Here is an 18,829-nt window from a genome sequence, read left to right on the forward strand (position 1 = left end):
CCCCGCCGAGTAGCGCTGCCGCGCGAGGATTGGCGGGGAGTGCCCAGCTCAGCCAATCCGGACGCGCACCAGCGGCCCCGCCTCCTCCGGCGGCGGTCCCAAGCGTGACAGTCTTGGTCCGTTGCGGCAGCGCGGGGGACAGGCGGGCTGGGAGCGGGCCGCCACGGGGTCGGGATGGAGGCGGCTGGAGCACGGAGCAGGGACGTGTTGGGGCGAGCGGCGAGTCTGCCTGGTGGCTGCGCAGAAAAAATCCCTCCAGAGAGGTGCGTTCCTTGAGGGGAAGACGGGGGAAGCGGTCGGCCCCCTGCTCCAGGAAAAGCCTTCCGGGCGCCGCGGGGCGAGGTCGGACAGAGTCAGCCTGCCGATCGTCACTCCCCGACGGAGGGGGCAGCCAGCAGGTGGTCATTCTCCGGGGGAGGGCTCTTCCCGGAGAGGAGGCAACAGCTGGCTGGTCACTCGTGGGTATGAGGGTCCGCGCGGGGATGCAGCCCTGCCGGGTAGTCCGTGCGAGAAGCCTAAATCAGGGATGCGCGCTGGGAGGCCTGGGAAAGGTTCCGGGGAGGTGACACTTGGGCCGAAAGCTGAAAGACCTCCAGGAGTCAGCCGCACAAGTTCTGGGGACGAGCGCACCGGGAAGAGGGAATGGCAGCAAAGGCCCCTAGGGCAGAAACGAGCCTGCGGGGTCTGGGGCAGCGAGGACTGGAGAGGAGGGGCGTGGTGGAGCCACTGTCCGCGAGCAGAGCCGCAGAGCCCTGGAAGGACTTTGGGATTTATTCTAAGGGTGATGGGGGTCTTGGAGATTTGAACAGGGGAGTGATGTGATTTCATTACATTATAAATTATTTTATATTTTAAAGGAATCTTTCTGGCTGCTTTTGTAGAGTAGGGGCGTGGGTGATGCAGGAGCGGGGAATCTAGTCTGGAATGTTGTGTAATAATCCAGGAGGGAGAGGTAGTGTGGCCGAGTGGTGGCAATGGTGGCAGGAGAAGTGGATGTACTGTGACAAGCCCTGCAGGACTGGCTGGTGCTCCACAGTAGGGGAGAAGAGGGATTCTGAAGGATGTTCCCAGGCTACTGGCCTGAGCAACTGGAGATGAAGATGGGGAGGTACTTCCAGTCCATACTGCTGCTGCAGCCTGCTGGAACCTTCCCCTGGGGGCGGGGGAAACGCACTGTCTTGTTTGAGAGCCTTTGCCCTCAATCCAGGAATGTGTTAAATACTTTTGTGGGGAGTGTGGGAGATAAGTAATCCTCTCTACCTGAATAGGAAAAATGGGTGTGTGTCTTTGAAATTTGGGTCCAGGCCTAAAGCTGACATTTCTTTCATTAGACATTCTACTTTGGTTGGGACTGAGAAAGGAGAGCTGGGAAAATGTACTGGGTGGGAAGAAATTCATGATGCCTTTTAATTTTTTGGTTAGCTTTCCCATTCAGTATTGATAGCATTTTAAGGAAATAGCAAGTAATGGGGGCAGAATCATCTGTAAAGTGTTCATCTAACATTCAGGCTGTGAATTAGCTCAGCCAAGCATCAGATTGAAGAAATGGGGTCACTAAGCACTGTAGTTTGAAGAACTTTGGGATACTTACTTACAGGAAGTGAGAGCAGAGTTAGGGGCACATGCAGATTTAAGTCTCAGCAGGACCAGGGGATTCCTGGCCAAGGATAGCTGGTCAGACTTCCGAAGCCTCAAATCCTCGTACTTGGGTATCTCAAAGACAAGATGCTGCATTAAAACACTCCATGGGTTTTAAAAAAAAAAAGAAAAGAACAAAACCCTGTGTTTTAACAGCAATGGTTGGTAATTGTGTTAGAATTTTCATGTGGATTGGTTTAAACACTATTGTGGATTTAACAGTGGGGTAAAATAATTCACAGTTTCTGGCAGGTCTATCTGCTGTATATATTCATGAAAGTTTCTGAAGGGTTTTGATACTGGTAAAGAGATGTACAGTTAAATTTTACTTATGAGGGGTCTTTCGAGGGCTGTGCATTTTATGTGACATTTACTTGGTCACCTTACAAATCAAGCTTCTGCTGTTCTCAGTGTTGGCAACAGAGCTGTAAGGGAAACGGGAGCTCATGGAGCTGCTGTTCTGTGTCTTTTTGTTGAGACAGAATCAACAAGGAGCTAGTCTAGTGTATTGGGTGATGAGATGCTGGGGGAAGCAGGAGGGCATTAGACACGGAGCCCTGGGAAGGAGGGCATGGGGGCTGCAAGTTTATTTAGAGCCCATGGTTGCCTCAGAAGGTCAAGTTGGAGCAAAAACCTGAAAAGTCAGTGGGGATGGAGGGCGTGGGCATTCTAGGCAAAGAAAAACCCAAAGTGCACCGGGAGAGAAGCCAGCCTGCCCCCGGAGACTGCAGCATGCGGGAAGCAGAGGAGAGAGCAGAGGGCGCCCAGATCACCAGAGCCTCAAGGTCAGGCAGAAGCTGCAGGGAAATAAAGAAAAACTCCCGGTGAATTTAAAAAGCCAAGCCAGGAAAAAGCCCTCAGGAAATGTCAGGCTCCTGGGCCAGCAAGGGTCCCCTCCGTCCAGCAGGAGGCGCTGTGGCAGGGTCGCGAAGGTGGGCTCCGCGAAGGTGGGCTCCGCAAAGGGCGCAAAGAAGTTCTGAAAGCCTAAGTGGACGGTCTCCTGCCAGTGATAAAGCGAACTGGCAAATACTAGTTGTTGGGAATCATGCACACGTTTTCCGTAGGAGGTGAAGATGCGGGGATTTCGGAGCACAGCTTGTAGAAGCCTGCGCGGTGTCCGTGCGGAGACGCCCCCGCTGCAGACATCACTTGCTCCTGTTGGTGCGATGGGCCGAGCGCGGCCGTTCATTTTATTTTCCTTGATAGGCACGTCTTTGTTTTCTTTCCGCCAGGAAAGTTTATATGGACTATAACGCAACCACCCCCCTGGAGCCAGAAGTGATGGAGGCCATGACCGAGGCAATGCGTGACGCCTGGGGAAACCCCAGCAGCCCCTACCCCGCAGGTAATCCCGGGAGGCGCCTGATTGGAGATACGGGGGCACAGGCTCTCCTGGAGAAATTGGACACCGCCTGTGATCACTTGGTTTTGAATCGATTTTCTGTGAACTGCAGATCTTTACCTGTAATTTGGGGGAATTTTTTTCTGAGAAGTCCAAATTTGCACGTGGAGCCTCCGTGACAGCATAATCTTTCACCTCTATCGTAGTCTCCAGCCCCCTTTCCCAGACGAAGAAGTCTTAACAAGAGTTATTTTTGTTGGGGGGGAGGGTGTCACTCAGGGGTAGAGCACGTGCTTAGCATGCAGGAGGTCCTGGGTTCAACCCCCAGCACCTCTATTAAATAAATAAATACATAAATAAATAACTTCACCCCCCCAAAAAAAATTTTTTTAAAGTTATTTCTGAGGTGTGATAACCACTACACAGTGGAAACACATCTGTTGAAACATAGCGTGTGTTTGTCTCAGTCGATCCTTACAGAATTTGCAAAACAGATCTTTTAAATCATCAGGATCACATAAAATTCTGGCCTTTTTAAAAAAAAAATTCTTTAGTTATCATTATAAATGTTCTTATTTGTTTCTCATTTATTTTTGTTTTAATGTGGAGCATTAAATTGGAGGTTTTGGAAAATAACTTGCTTCCAATCATTATTTACGTGACAGAGTCATGCTAGGTTTTTTAGGTGGGGGGCTGAAGTTGTACCTTATCTAATGTTTTATCAGGGATAATTAAGATAAACTATCTTAACTATGGGTCATGATGAACTAAAATAACTTTCACACAGACCGCTGCCACGCCCTGGGGTTTAGCAGTGCCTGTGTACAGATTTACAGGCTCTGTGGGTTTTCATGTTCAGTTGTTTACTAAAAGCTTCACAACCTGATAACTAAAAGCTTCTTTGCACTCGGGCGCTAGTCATTCGTTGGCTTCTTTGTTGGTTTGCATTGTTCATGTTTGCTGGCTCATCTGGTCATTGCCTTGTGTCTGATTTTCCTCCAGTGAAGCTGAACTTCATGGTGCATAAACCTGGATAACAATTAAATGCTAATAAAAAGCATTTCTCCTGCGGAAGCTTGGGAACACCCTTGGGGGTAATAGCGCTTCCTGACCTGGTGAGGCCAGTCAGCCAGTCAGGTTTCCTCCACAGCCTTGGTTTCCACAAGTTAAGGACCAAAACTAAAAAGTGCGCTGCCCTTCACTCTCTGTTGACATTGAGGTAGAAATGGGGGGAAAAAGGAAGGAAGAAAAAGAAAATCATCTCTGTGATAGAATGGTTTAATTATTTTCACAATATTGTGGTTTAATAATGATAATAATTCCCTGGAGGGGACTCTGTTTTCAGGAAAGCGTGAAGGATGTGTGGAAAGAGCTTAGAAACCCACAGCCCTAGAGCATGGCAGGGTTGGTGGAGCTGGGAGCCTCCTGGGAGAATATTCCAGCTGAGGCCTCGGCCCTGTGGGGGCTGGAGGGGGGAGGTGGGGTCAGACCCTGGATAGTTCAGACTGCAGACCCTGCGGGTTTGCTGGTGGCTTGGGTAATGGGGCGGGAGAAGACAGGGGCCTTTCCTGGGCCCCTGGAAGGGGTGAGTCACCATGTCCTTGGGAGAAAGAACCAGCAGAGAGAGGAGCCAGTGAGGGGAGAAGTCAGGATGTGTGGTTTCAGAGGCCGTTGGACATGCAGGTGGAGTGAGCCATGTCTGGAAGGAGGTCTGGGTTGGAAACGTGGGCCTTGTCAGCACGGAAGTGGGGTTCAGAGGGAGGGAGAAGTCTGCGGACTGGCCAGGGGACACGGCCAGTCGTCTGCAGTCTGGACCTGGAGCCCGGCCCGGGAGGGAGTGGGCCCGGGGAGAGCTGCTGCCGGGGCAGGAGGTGGGGACCGGGGTTGGCCACGCAGGTACCTTGCTAAGAGTAGGTCTGGGGGCCGCGTGGCCTAAACACACGATTGCAGTGGGTTCAGGAGGGGACTGGGTTCGTGGGCCGCTGCTTTCTTCTTGGGTAAACAGCATTTACCGTAAATACGCAGGCACAGAAGGGCGGTGTCATATGGCAGTTGTTCGTTTGACTTAAGGAACTGCTGTCCACCCTCCAAAGTAGGGGCCCCATGCCCCTCCCCACGCTGTGCGTGAGGCCGCAGTGCCTGCGCTTCCCCCCGGACACCCTGAACGGCTGGTCTTTTCCCTTCAGCCGTTGGTGGGGGGCCTCAGGAGACCTTACTTAGGGTCTCCAAGACTTGTCAATAGGTGGAAGGGAAGCTTTTGCACACCAGTGTGTAAATTCTGAAACCCGTCTTTGGAAAGGAGAAAGCAAGCCCTGTGAGGCGCTTCTGCGAAGGTCTGAGAGCTGCGGAAAGGGGCCGGGCTTTTTCCCAGCTGTTGCCCCGGGGAGGGCGGCGGGGGCAGAGAAGGTGCCGCTGCTTTGGGCTCAGCCCAGAGGCTTCTCGGAGGCGGTTTCTCGACGGAACCCGAGGGGAAGCGTGGGGGCGGAGCTGGTGGGCGGGGTTTGGGCGACCTCGGGCGGGGCCGGCGGCCGTGCCGCCCAGCCGGACTGATGGGCCGAGGTCCTTGAGCGGCTCCCTCATTGAATTGACTAGGTTTTCCTAAACACCACAGACCTTCGTTACTTGTAATTAAAATCTACACAACAGTGTTAAGGAGTGTATGGATTACTTTGTGTATTTAGTTTTACCATGTCTTCTACATTTGTGTTATGTATATTTTATTATATGTATTTATTTTAGTGGTGCCTGCTCAAATAAATTTTTTTATAAATAAGACTGAATAATCAAAAATCTGGAGACTGCTGGCCTACAGACTAAGTAAGAATGGTCACTGGAATTCTCAGAATTCCCATCCCAGAGCCTTTCTTTCTCTGCCACACAAAGTTGGGCTCCTGTTTTCCTAGTATCCAGTGAACCTGGGAAGAGCCGGGCTGCTCACCCCAGATTTGAAGGCGAGTGTGTCCCCGAGGCGGGGACCTCCCTACTTACCTGGGGGACCTGCGCTGTGACGTATGGCTTTGGATTTTGTGTTGAGAAGTCACGAGTTCTGTTTGTGCTTATTTTTGTTGTTTTGCAGCGTGATCTTAAGCAAATTATCCCATCCTTTCATTCTCCTGTCTTGATGAACGGGAAGCAAGGCAGAGGGCAACAACCCCCTCTGCTGTAGCAGCCGGTAAGAAGAGGACCGTGTCTCACGCCTTTCAGGGTCCCAGGCACCCTCACACTTGTTCCTGGCTCCTTCTAAGTTACTTAAACTTCCATAGTTTTCCCTGATTTGCTAATATCTTACCGCTGCCCCTTCGCCAAGTCACTTGTAGGTCGTAGCCTAGCATAGTGTTCACATTCACGGAACACGCCTCGTCCTAGAACCCCCTGCTCAGGTCTCTCGCTCCCCTTGGGTCTGGTCACTCTTTTAAATGTGTGCTGATTGGACTTGGTGAAGCAAAGTTAATGAATTTCTATTTTGGTCCCTCAAGGTAGGAAGGCCAAAGATATTATCAGTGCAGCTCGGGAAAGCCTTGCCAAGATGGTAGGTGGGGAAGCTCGCGACGTGATCTTCACTTCGGGCGGCACGGAGGTAAGCAGCCCGAGAGCCTCGCGGCCTTCGGCTGTTAAGTCACAGCACAGAACAGGGGGTGGCTCCCTCCTGGGGTTACTGTGCTTTAAAGGAAAGAGTAACGCTTGATCTTGCTACTTTGTCAATTAGCCTGATATAATCAGCCGGCGTTTATCCTATCAGTGAATTCCAGGGGGCTGATCAGATATTTGTAAAATGATGTGTGAATTAACTTGCTTGGCACTAATGCTTCGGTAAAGAATTCCCCTTTCGTTCTGCCCTGGAATCATTCCTTTAAATCCCTAAGTTGTTCACCTTATTAAGAGTGTGAGGTTTGACCCATTTCAAAGGTACTTCTTTTTAAATTGATAGAAGATACTCAAGGACAGTGTGAAGGCGTCGAAGCCTCTACTCAGTTAGAAATGCTCACTTTCTCGTTTCCTTTCTGGAGCGGAAGGCATGACGGTCACCCGCGGGTGATGTGACCGTCCACATGAAGGACTCGAGAGGACCTGCAGCTGGCCTTAGCAAGTAGCTTCGGCAAAGGTGTTAGATTGAAAATCAGTTGTGTTTTTATGTACCAGCAACAAACAGGTACTTACCAGAGCACCAAAAAATTTCAAATACTTAAGAAATAAACCTAGTAAAAAAAAAGTAAGACACTCCTCCCTCCCCGCATTGGGAAAGGAAAAGAAATATTACCCAGAGCCTTCAAGGAGGTCCTGAGTAAATGGAGCGAATACCATGTGCACAGATGGGCAGACTCACTATTGCAAATATGTCAGTTCTTTCTGTAGAGTCAATGTAACCTCAGTCAAAAGTCTCACTCTTTTTTGGTGGCATGTCACCAACTGATTTATAGGGAGATACGAAACGCCAAGACTGGCCACGGCTTCGTGAAGATTAATTGGTGCAGTGAAATGCCTTGCTCTACCAGACCTACTAATTCATGCAGATGGACTGGGGTGAGAATGGACGCTAGGCCAGAAATAGCCGTGCCTGTGTGAGAAGGGTGGCCCTGGTTGCACAGGACAGTCCCGGGGGGCACCTGGTGTCCTGACCTGATTATAACAGTGCGCTCTCGCTCTGACATCTTTTTGGCTCCAATGGTAGGTTATATGATCGTCATTCATTTTTGAGGTGGCCAGACAGAGCAGGAAGAGTGTTCTTTGCAGCGCGTGGTGCTGGGACAGCTGTGCAAAGAAAGGAAATTGGATTTCTGCTTCACAACATACAAAAAAAAAAAAAACACTCCAGGTGTAATGAAGACCTAATCACAAAGAGTAAAACTTACACAGCTTTTGGGAGGCACACTGATGTCTTTGTGATGTTGAAGAGTGATGGATTTCTTAAATAAAATACAGAAAGCTTTAACCATGAAAGAAAAGATTGATAAATTCTACCACTGCCATCACAGCAAAACAAACTGACTCATCAGAGAGCCCCGAAGGGAATAAAGAGACCAGCTAGATGGTAGGAGAAGATATTTGCAGCACATTACTGATGAAAGACCAGCATCCAGAGTATAACCGCAGATAACTCGGGAGAACACTGGGCAAGCAATGTGAAGGCGCAGTCCACAGAGGAGAAGCCCATGTGGTTTCTACATGTGAAAAGATGCTCAGCCTCATGAGTGATCAGAACACAGGGGTAAACAATGTGGAAATGCCTCTGCCCACCCACCAGGGTGGTAAAAGTTCAGAAGTCCAGCGACAGTTAAGTGTTGACAAAGACGCAGAGCAGTGAGCTCGCACCGCGCTGGCAGGCGTGTGGACTGGAAGGCCAGTCTGGAAGTGGATTGGCACCACCTGGTGAAGTCAAAGCCATGTGTGCCCTGTCAGGCAGAGACTGGGGACGAGCGAGGTGCCCCTCCAAATAGCCTGGACCGACGTTCACACTTTGTGATGCAGCCTTGTGGTGGAAGGGGGCCACACGGCCACCCGGAGCTGTGCGGAGGGGTGGTGACTGTGGAGTGGAGGATGTCAGCCAGAGAGGAAGCTGAGCCTGGCTGGGGGAGAGGCGGGGAGCTGTGCTGGGCCCCTGGGCACTGACCAGACTCCTGGTGGCTGGCAAGGAGCTGCCCTGCAGGGCCATCCTTGCCTCCTCTGGAGCCCAGTGCCGAGGACCATGGTGGCCTGGGGGCACACGGTGCATTTTCAGATGTGACCACTGGTTCTGACAGAGGCTGCTGTGCTCCCAGCACCACCAGGGCGCTCAGTGTAGCATCCTGTGCCCTGTCGCAGGCACCTGCAGGTGGCGGCGACACGTGGGAGGGGCCTGGGCCCAGCATCTTGTGCCCTGCTGTTTGCAGCGGTGTGAGGTGTGCAGCCCCTGCAGGCCCTCTTTTCCAGACCAAGAATCTCTGTGACCTGGGACTCGAAAGAACCATCTACCTTTCAGAGAATCGCATCTGAGCTGTCCATCCTGAACATCTCCTCGCCGTTACCTGGCTTGACGCATCTCAGATCTGAGCGAACCCTCTGTCCTCCACCAGGACTACCTGTTAAACTCTCAGTGCCTTTTATGTCCTCTGAGTGCCTGTGACAACATGTGGCTTCCTCAGCACAGGACAAGCAGCAGCCTCCACTTTCCTGTTGTGCGATGCCTTCAGATGCTTCAATAGGTTGGGTCTCCAACTGAGAAAAAAGCAATTCAGTTCAGTTTCATTCATATGAAGGTCAAAAGGCAAAGTAAGCGAAGTAGTTTAGGGGCGCTCACATGGGAAGGAAAAGCGTAAAGTAAGAAAACGGTTGCTGTGAAAATCAGGGTGGCAGCTACCTGGGGTGGGGGTGGGCAGTGGGGGGGGTGCTCCCCAGGTGTGGACAGTGTTTTTTGTCTTGACCTGGGTCACGGTTACTCAGGTGTTCACTGTCATACTTTTTCCATTAAACTTACTCTTCTATTGTACATACTTTTCTGTAATAAGAGAAAAAGTTTCATTTAAAAAAATCTCCCACCCCAGCCCCGCAGTTACCCTACAGGAGACCAGTGTTGTTCGTGTCCTCCGTGTCCTGCAGAGATAGTCTGAGCCTTGAAAGCAAATAAGCCTGTAGGCTCACGTGTTCTCTCCTCCTTCCATTTTTACCTTTTCAAGGATTTTTTGGGTGTGTAAACAAACGTGGATGCATCTGGCCCGGTTTATACGCGAGTAGTACGCTGTGTGTCCTGCTTGATGCCTTTTTTCGTTTCACAAGTGTGTGGACATCTTTGGCGTCAGCCCCGGAGTGTCCCTCAGTGTTGTTCCATCTGCCTGGCGTCCATGGAACAAGTGTAATTTAATGAGAACTCTTGTTGACAGATGTTGAAGGGTTTCCTGAGGTTTTGTGTTACAAACACTTAATCAGTCACCTTTACGTGCATAATTTTGCTTCTGTGCAAGTGTAGCTATAGGATCAAGTCCAAGAAATAGACCTCCTGGACAGGAGGGCTGGTCTGATCCATGTGCCGGGTGGCCCTTAGCAGACGTGGTCCAGTCCACGCTTCCACCAGTGGCGGGTGCCTGGGCAAAATACTCTCTTGTGGCTGTTTTAGAAAATTTTTAAATACACTATGTGGCTTAACCAAAAAACAGACATAATTCACTGGAAATGAATTTTTAAAAGTTTAAAACCCCCAAATCTTCATAGTTAGGCCTTTTAAAAGGAGCTGAATTTCTTTGAGGCCGTAATGTTCGCCACGAAGGGAAGTACAGGTGGCAGAGATCGTTACTTGACGTCTACTCTTAGCGCAGCTTTTATAAATGATGTTTTTGCTGTATCTCTGCAGTCGAATAATCTAGTCATCCACTCTGCGGTGGAACATTTCCGCAAGACCCACGCCTCAGTGGGGGACGCGGCCGAGCATCACAGCCCGGTGGCGGGGGCCCTGCCCCACTGCGTCACCTGCCTCGTGGAGCACGACTCCATCCGCCTGCCCCTGGAGCACCTGGTGGAAGAGCAGGTGGCGGGTGAGTGAGCAGCTGGCTGAGCTCCAGCTGGACGGCTTCCTTCCCCTCCCTGACTGGTTCCCGGAGGGGCGGCCCCAGGGCTGTGGTGAATCATTTACCTCCTGCCCCCGGGCTGCCTGTCTGTGCTCAGGTGCAAAGGTTACACAGCCAGTCCTTCCAGATTTCCCCTTAGGGAAAAGTCGGTAAGTGCAGAATGGAGAGGGGGCCGGAGATAGCTCAATGGTAGAGCTAACCCAAAGGAGTAGCTCAACGCGTAGCGTGTATGAGGTTCCGGGTTCGATCCCCAGTCCCTCCGTTTTATTTTTTTTTCTTTTTTTCATCTTGGCTAATTTTTCTTTTCTAATAAATTTCAATTATTTCCCAGAAATAAGTGATGTTATTTTTATCAATGCTACAGAAATTGAACACCTGTATATTTCCATATATAAATGTAGATTTTATTCTTATCTACTGAAATTAAGAGCATTACCTACATGATTCCAAAAGAAATTACAGTAAATACTAAAATCTGTTTTAAATTATTTCAGTTCAACTCACTTCAACAAACATTAATAAAGACCTACAATTTTATAAGCACTACACGGTTCTGGAAAACTCCATGATTACTAGTCAAATTGGGTAAATTGCCCAGTACCTCCATTAAAAAAAAAAGACAAATTGCCAACATGTAGAACTGGTCAATCATCAATCACCGAATGGTAGGTCAGACTCTCATATATGTTAAATACATTCATGTTTAATATACGCACATAAATGCTAACCACTGGTTTTCATTATTTGTTTTATTATTTACTTATTTATTTTTGAGGGGGATGGTAATTAGGTTTGCTCATTTATTTTTTAGTGGAGGTGCTGGGGATTGAACACAGGACCTCATAGATGCTAAGCATGTACTCTACCACTGAGCTATATCTACCTCGCCTCATTATTTGATTTTAATAATTAAATCTTGACTTTCGGTCCCTCTGGTAGAAAGAAGAAGGGTCAGATAGACATCAACTTCTGGTGGTAAAAACAAGAATAAGTGCACTCCTGCTGGTGCCTTCATCTGCGCAAGCGGACGCGGAGGTGGGGGCCTCCCAGTGTTGGGGGCGGTGGGCGCCGGGGCCCCACCCAGAAGGGCACCGGGCTGGGCAGTCTGGGGGGCAGGTTGAGCACAGACTGCAGTGACATTGGCCCTGGTCACTCCTGGTCCTCCTTTTACTTTTCCTGTGCTGTGACATCTCGAGACACAGGGGTGGATACTAGCTTTGAAAACATAAAAGCCATGTTCCCCATCGTGGCCAAGGCTGAGCGCTCCTTGGGTGAGACGGCAGTTTTCTCCTCGGCATCCGCCTTCTCACCTAATATGCCTGGGAACCCGCGGGGAGGCAGGGAAAGTGTTACCTCTTAAGATAAAGGATTGTGACAGCTGCTCGGCTTCACCAGCAGCCTTGTTACCAGTTTTCCTGTTGGACGACTGGAAAAGCTTTCTCTTCATGGCCTGACTGAATGCACCATTTTAACTAAAAACGGTCAGGTCTGACTTTCTTATTTAAACGGCAGTTCCCTTTACCCTGGTGCCTTTTTCCTGTGTCTCACTTGTACAAGGAAGGGCCGCTTAATGCACTGTTATTAGTTACTGGTACACTCAACCTCTTGTTTAAAATTGCACAAGTTTTTACACAGGAGAGACATGCAGGGGGTGGAAGTAACGAGAAGGTCATAGAAAGGCTTCCAACACAAAGGAAAGGTTCTTCCCGCCACTCGGTCCTTTTTCCTCGGGGCAGCTCCCGTCAGGTTTGCCTTCCCTTTACCCGTGGTTAGCATTATCATCGTAATTACTCCCAATTTAACGCTTACTGACTTACAGGCATAATCTCCATTTCTTGGTTTATCACTCAAGCTGTAACTCTCCATTTCCCTCAACCCTAGGCAACCACGAGTACTTTCTGTCTCTAGAGATTTCCCCGTTCTGACCTTACCATGAATGGAATCATATGATACGTGGTCTTCCGTAATTGACTTCCTTACTGTAGCATCGCGTTTTCAAGGTTGGTCCCCAGTGCAGCCTGTGTCAGTATTTCCTTCATTTTCGTGGATGAACCGTGCTCACATCTTACGTGTCCGTTCATCAGTTGGTGAGCAGTGATGAACGAGTGACACTGTGAATGATGCCACTACGAGCCTTTGTGAAGAAGTGGACATGCTTTCCATTTCTCCTGGGTTGACACCCAGGAGTGGAATTGCTGGGTCAGGCTGTGACTCTGTTTCACCTTTCGAAGTGTCTCTCTGTTTGACCGTAACCTTTGCGTTCCAAAGCGGCTGCACCAGTTGCATCCCCGCCAGCAGTGAACGAGGGTCCCGGTTTCTCCACAGCCTTGTCAGGGGTTGTCGCTGTCCGTGCTTTCTGTTGTAGACGTGCTGCTGGGCGTGCAGAGGGGTCTCGTGGGGGGTCGGTTTGCACTTCCCTGCAGGCTCATGTGCTTATAAGGGGACGGGAAGTCCGACCGGAGAGGCCTTCCTCTTGCTCCCCATTGAGTCCGAGAGTGGCACGCCAGCCCCGCCCTTCTGCTGCCCTCCCCCCAGTCTGGGAGCCCACCTGGGCCGGCGCTTGCTGGGCGCAAGGCAGGGGCCTCCAGCAGTCGTCCTGCTCTCTCCGCATGCGCACCCGGACCTTGCATGGTTTCTGGGGCCGTTGGTGCTGTTTATGGAGTTAGTTTTCGCCCTGAACGGGCCTTTCCTGTTGCTGTTGATCTGATGCCACTGCCTCCCTCAGAGGTCCCTGTCCACAGGTGACAGCCCTTATTGGGAAACATACCTGCTCTCGTTTCAGTGGGACCTTGAAGGGTGAGCGGGTGTGTTTGTCCTCACCATTTTGAACCCAAACCTCAAGTTAGTCACCTCTGCTTGTTCTCCGTCCACGGTAGTAAGATTCTCAGTGCGTGGAGCAGTGCCTGGCACACAGTAGGTGCTCAATGAAGGCTGGATCAGCGCTGAGTGACCGCTAAGTGCTTGGTGCTTCGAGATGCTCTCAGGAACTGAGGGTGTCCTACCTGTTCACAGCCCCAGGGGGATCGGAGTGGTTCTCCTGGACAACTTACCCGCTGACGCTCGTTAACGGAGTGGTCCAGCTGACTGTCTGGGCGGGTGATGAACGTGGCTAATGTCCCTTCTTCAGAGTTTTCCGAACTTTTAAAGTAAATTGCATTTTTCGTTGTGGAAGGAGTTGTGTCACACTGTATGTAAATGAACATCCCGGAGAGGACACTCTGGGATTCACCTTGGTCCTTGTGTGTCATTCCTCAGAGGTCACCTTTGTCCCCGTGTCCAAGGTGAGCGGGCAGGTGGAGGCTGACGACGTGCTGGCGGCCGTTCGCCCGGCCACGTGCCTCGTGAGCATCATGCTGGCCAACAACGAGACGGGCGTCGTCATGGTGAGCTGCCTCCCTTTCAGCAGCACAGGGAGGCCTCTGCTTTCCCTCTGCGCTTCAGTCTTGTAACTTTCTCGCCCGTCCTCCTTCACGACTCCCCATTTCTTTCATTCTGTTTTTGTCAAATCAGGGAAACACACATAGCTGTTTGCTCTTCCCTCTTCAGCCGGTGCCTGAGATCAGTCGGCGAATTCGGGCCCTGAACCAGCAGCGGGCAGCCCGCGGGCTGCCGGGCGTGCTCATGCACACGGACGCAGCGCAGGCCCTGGGGAAGCGGCACGTGGATGTGCGGGACCTGGGCGTGGACTTCCTGACCATCGTGGGGCACAAGGTGCGTCCGCAGAGGCCGCCGTCCTTCCCTCCTGGTGGGGAGGGGCCTGGATGCACCTCCACCTCCGAGCGGAGCCCGCGACACCGCTTATCCTCCATCACCCAGTGCGCCCACCCACCTGCCCGCAGCGAGGCTCTGGGACATGCAGAGGGGAGCCTGGCAGAGCTGAGATGCCAAGTGTCAGTGCCTGGCGGGGATGGTGGGGGCCCAGCCCATGCAGGGCGGGAGGGGTGGCCAGGCAAGGTGGCCAGAGGGGAGAGGGCAGAGGGCAGGGGGGGCAGGAGGGGAGGTGATGAGGTCTCAGAGGGGTTTAGCCAGGGAGTCAGTGTTCTCTGCAGCAGGGAGAGCACGTGCAGGCCCCTTGACAGCCTGCTCATCCTCCAACCCGGGGTCGGAAGGTGCAGAGTTTAAGAATTATTGTTTCCCCTAACCTGATTGAAAGTGTGGCTTGGATGTGAAGGTGTGGTTTTAGCCCCTGTCATCTGCAGGGTGTGCTCTGGGGAAACAGGTAACAGTGAAGACCCTCCTGAAGCTTTTGCTCATCTTTGCAGCCGCTGACTAGACCTGGGAATGTTTTTAGTACTCGGTTCTCAGCCAGTTTCCAAAGGAGCGTGTGTCTGAGCCTGGCACGGTGGCACGCACTATAATTTTTGCACAATGTGGGCTTGAGAACATGGGATCATAGACTGCACCAGGCAGCCCTTGGCGATCTCTAGCTCCAGCCCTCTCCTTCACAGAGTCTTGCACGTGATGTGCAGAGTACTCTGCTGCCACCGAGCTGGGGACCAGAGCCCAGCACCTGCCCTGCACCTGAAGGCTTTTGTGCCCCCAGCATGTCTGCAGTGGGGTGGGTAGCAGGGCTGCAGAGAAGTGGGGCCCATATGTTACAGAGCATCTCTGTGTCTCTCAGCACAGATACGGAGAAGGGCCTCGGACGGGTCTTGTTGAATAAATGATTGATGTTTCCTTCCAGTTCTATGGCCCCAGGATTGGAGCACTGTACGTCCGAGGGCTCGGTGAACTTACCCCTCTGTACCCTATGCTGTTCGGAGGTGGACAAGAACGGAATTTCAGGCCAGGGTAAGGTAGAAGATTAGCCAGGCCTCTGATCCACTGGCCGTGCTGTTTGTCTGTAGAGCAGTGGCTTTCCTGACTTGGCAGCACTGTGACAGCATGGTCTTCACCTCCACTGCGTCAGAGCCACGCCGCTCAGTGCCTCCATGGGTTGGTTCTACACTTAGGACTCACAGCTCTGTAGTCTCTTTGGGGATGATTCAAAGCAGAGGAAGGAAATCTCTGTTCCTTTTGTTCCTTTGGCATCGCCCACCAAAGAGGCACCACCTGAGCCCCAGCTGAGATGTGCTGCCCTTCTCTTGCCTGGGGGGTGAGCAGAGCTTCACAGAAGCACCTACTTTCCTCTCGGACGGCTCCTGTGTCCCTGTGACTTGCAGGGATGTTTTAACAAGGGGATGAGGTGGGACCAGCAAGCACCACGTGTGTTGTCAGAAACTGGATAACAAGAGGGAGAAACAGACAGCATGTGGTGAGTTCCCTGGGGTCTTCTGCCTCCTTTATCCCAGACTTAGAGCAGAAGAATCCAGCAACTCAGAAATACCAGTGAGGGCCGAAGAAAAATGCCCAACAAAGCCTGCTCTCTGTAGCCAGTAGACCAGGAAAAGGACAGCCTAACAAGACAGAGAACTTTCGGACAATACCTGCTTGTCTCCAACCAGTCAGCACAGCAAATTGCTGCCCCACCCAGTGCTGCAAAGGCGAGTGGGGAGCCGAGACTTGCACCCCCACCCCTCTGTTGAGTCAGACAGGGGCTAGTGAGGAGCCAGGACATTTGCCCCTCCAGCCAGTAATGCATCCCCACCACTGTGTCAGTGGAGACAACATGGGGACCCTGGCTTCCCCTCAAACCTGTCACTAATAAGGTGCATTCTCCCCTTGGGCTGAGGAGGGAGCTTGGACTTCTACCTCCAGCCGGCAGTGCTGAGCTGGCACACTCCTTCTCCTGCCAGAGAAGGGTCAGAAAAAGCCAAGTAAGACAGAAGGTAAGAGACATCCAGACTCATAATATACAGACTTCCAGATTTTAACTGAAAATCACTTATCATACTGAAAACAGAAAAATCTTAAATCAAAGAGAGAAAGATGATCGATAGGTGCCAACACTGAGATGACAAGGATGTTAGAATTATCTGACAAAAGATTTTAAAGCAGACACAATAAAAATGCTTCAGTGAGCAATTATGAACACACTTGAAACAAAAGAAAGTGTCAGTAAAGAAAAAGAAGGTACAAAGAAGAACTAAATGTAATATTTAGATCTAAAAACTACAACCAAAGTATAACGCTTAACGGACAGGCTCACCAGCAGGAGCAGCAGAGGAAAGAATCAGTGAGCTGAGAGAACAGAATTAGCCAGTCTAAACAAAGAGAGGAAATAGACTGGAAACAAAAAGGAACAGAGCCCCAGGGACCTGTGGGACTAAACAAAAGATCTAACATTCATTTCATTGAGGTCCCAGAAGGAGAGGAGAAAGCAAGTGGGAAGAAAAAGAACTTGAAGAAATAAGAGCTGAAGATTTTGCAAATTTGGCAAGAGACATAAATGTACAGATTCAAGAAGCCAAACAAACCCCAAACAGGATAAAATGAAAGAAATCTATCCCAAGACATAAAAAGTAAACCTTCATAATTGAAAGACAAAAAATCTTGAAAGCAGCCAGGAAGGGAGGTGGGGAACCAACACCTTACCTACAGGGAAAAAATAATTTGAAGGACAGTGGATTACTCATCTGAAGCCACAGAGGCCAAAGGAAGTGATGCAGTATTTTGCAAGTGTTCAAAGAAAAAAGAAAAAAAAGCTGTCAAGCCAGAATCATATACACAGCAGAAATACCCTTAAGGAACAAAGAGGAAGTCAAGACATTCTTAGATGAAGGAAAACTAACAAAATTTGTCACCAGAAAACCTATGTTAAAAATGACTAAAGAAGTTCTTTACACAGAAAGGAAGTAGAAAAAGAAGGAACCTTGGAATATCAGAAAGAAAGAGCTTGGTAAGTAAAAATATGGGTAAATAAAATAGGCTTTTTTCTCCTCTTGAGTTTTCTATATTGTGTTTGAGGGCCTAAACAAAACATCATAGCACTGTCTGAAGTGGTTCAAAATGAATGTGGAAGAAATACTTAAGATAATTACATTATAAATGGGGGAGGGTAAATGGATGTGAAAGGAGATAAGGTTTCTATTCTTCACTTGACCTTCTGAAAACTGTTCAAGTAACCCACAGAAAGATGATAAAAACAAAACAAAAAGGCAGATTTAAGCCCTAATGTCAATAATTACATTAAAAGTAAATTGTATAAATACACCAATTAAAAGGCAGAGATTGGCAGAGTAAAATTTAGAAAAACTGACCCAATTGTACTATTTATAAGAAACTCGCTTCCTATCTAGTGATAGAGGCGAGTTGAAAGTAAAGGGTGGAAAAAATGTATTGTAAACATTCATCAAAGGAGAGCAGGAATGGCTGTATAATATTAGATAAGGGAGACTCTAGAACAAAAAAAATTACAGAGGGGGTGACATTATGTAACGATAAAAGAGTCAGTCCACCAAGAACACAGCAGTCCCAATGTGGATGCACTAAACAGTAGAGCTACAAAATATGTGAGGGAAAAAACCCTAATTGAACTGAAAGGCAAAATAGAAAAGTCCAACAATTATGGATGGAGATTGGAACACCTTTCCCTCAATAATGGATAGAACAACTAGACAAAAAGTTTCTAGGATATAGAAGAACTCAGTAGCACCCATTAGCCAACAGGATCTAACCAACATATTTAGAACACTCCGTCCAACAGCAGTGAAGTGCACATTCTTTTCAAATGCCACAAAATATATACTAAGATAGATGGTATCCTGTACCATTAAACAAACCTCAATACATTTAAAGAACTGAAATCATACAGAGTATATTCTTTGACAATAGTGAAATCAAACTAGAAATCAGTAACTGGAAGATAATAGGAGAATCTTCAAATACTTAGGATACAACAACACACTTATAAATAATCTGTGAAGCAAAGAGGAAGTCTCAAATACACTGAAATGAATAAAAATGAAAATACAACGGACCAAAATCTGTAAGACACAGCTATGGCACTGCTGAGAGGGAAATTCGTAGCACTAAATGCATATGTTAGAAAAAAGGAAGACTCTCAAGTCAATAATACAAGCTCCCACCTGAAGAACTTAGAAAATATAAAGCAGAATAAATGCAAAGCAAACAGAAGGAAGGAAATAATAAAGATGAGAACAAAAATCAACGAAATTAAAAACAAAAATGACTTTTAAAAATTCAACGAAATGAAGAGCTGGCTCTTCGAAAACATCGATAAAACTGACAGACCTCTAGCAAGACCGACCAGGAGAAAAAGATAAGAAACAAGTTACCAACATCAAGAGTGAAACAGGGCACAGGCACAGACCCTGCGGACACCATAGGGGCGATGAGGAACGCCACACACAGTGCTACGTGTGAATTTTTACAGCTCAGACACAGTGGGCTGCTTCCCCGAAAAATGCCGGCT

The 18,829-nt window shown here is 49.4% G+C and overlaps 1 protein-coding gene across 3 annotated transcripts in view; it reads left to right on the forward strand.

Annotated features, from left to right (window-relative positions):
• The first annotated feature begins 95 nt into the window (after positions 1-95).
• SCLY (selenocysteine lyase) overlaps positions 96-18,829 on the forward strand; it is a 29,034-nt gene continuing 10,300 nt past the window's right edge. The window contains exons 1-8 of one of the 3 annotated variants that reach the window (XM_032480645.1): positions 237-263; positions 2,871-2,983; positions 6,057-6,152; positions 6,457-6,557; positions 10,302-10,482; positions 13,771-13,898; positions 14,062-14,226; positions 15,200-15,306. In XM_032480645.1, the coding sequence (XP_032336536.1) occupies positions 6,507-6,557; positions 10,302-10,482; positions 13,771-13,898; positions 14,062-14,226; positions 15,200-15,306 (632 nt within the window). In that variant the 5' untranslated portion in view covers positions 237-263; positions 2,871-2,983; positions 6,057-6,152; positions 6,457-6,506. Of the gene's footprint in view, positions 264-2,870; positions 2,984-6,056; positions 6,153-6,456; positions 6,558-10,301; positions 10,483-13,770; positions 13,899-14,061; positions 14,227-15,199; positions 15,307-18,829 lie in introns of all 3 variants that reach the window. The other 2 variants (XM_032480644.1, XM_032480646.1) reach the window with 2 other exon arrangements.

Source organism: Camelus ferus, chromosome 5, assembly GCF_009834535.1.
Source record: "Camelus ferus isolate YT-003-E chromosome 5, BCGSAC_Cfer_1.0, whole genome shotgun sequence".
Taxonomy (NCBI): Eukaryota; Metazoa; Chordata; class Mammalia; order Artiodactyla; family Camelidae; genus Camelus; species Camelus ferus.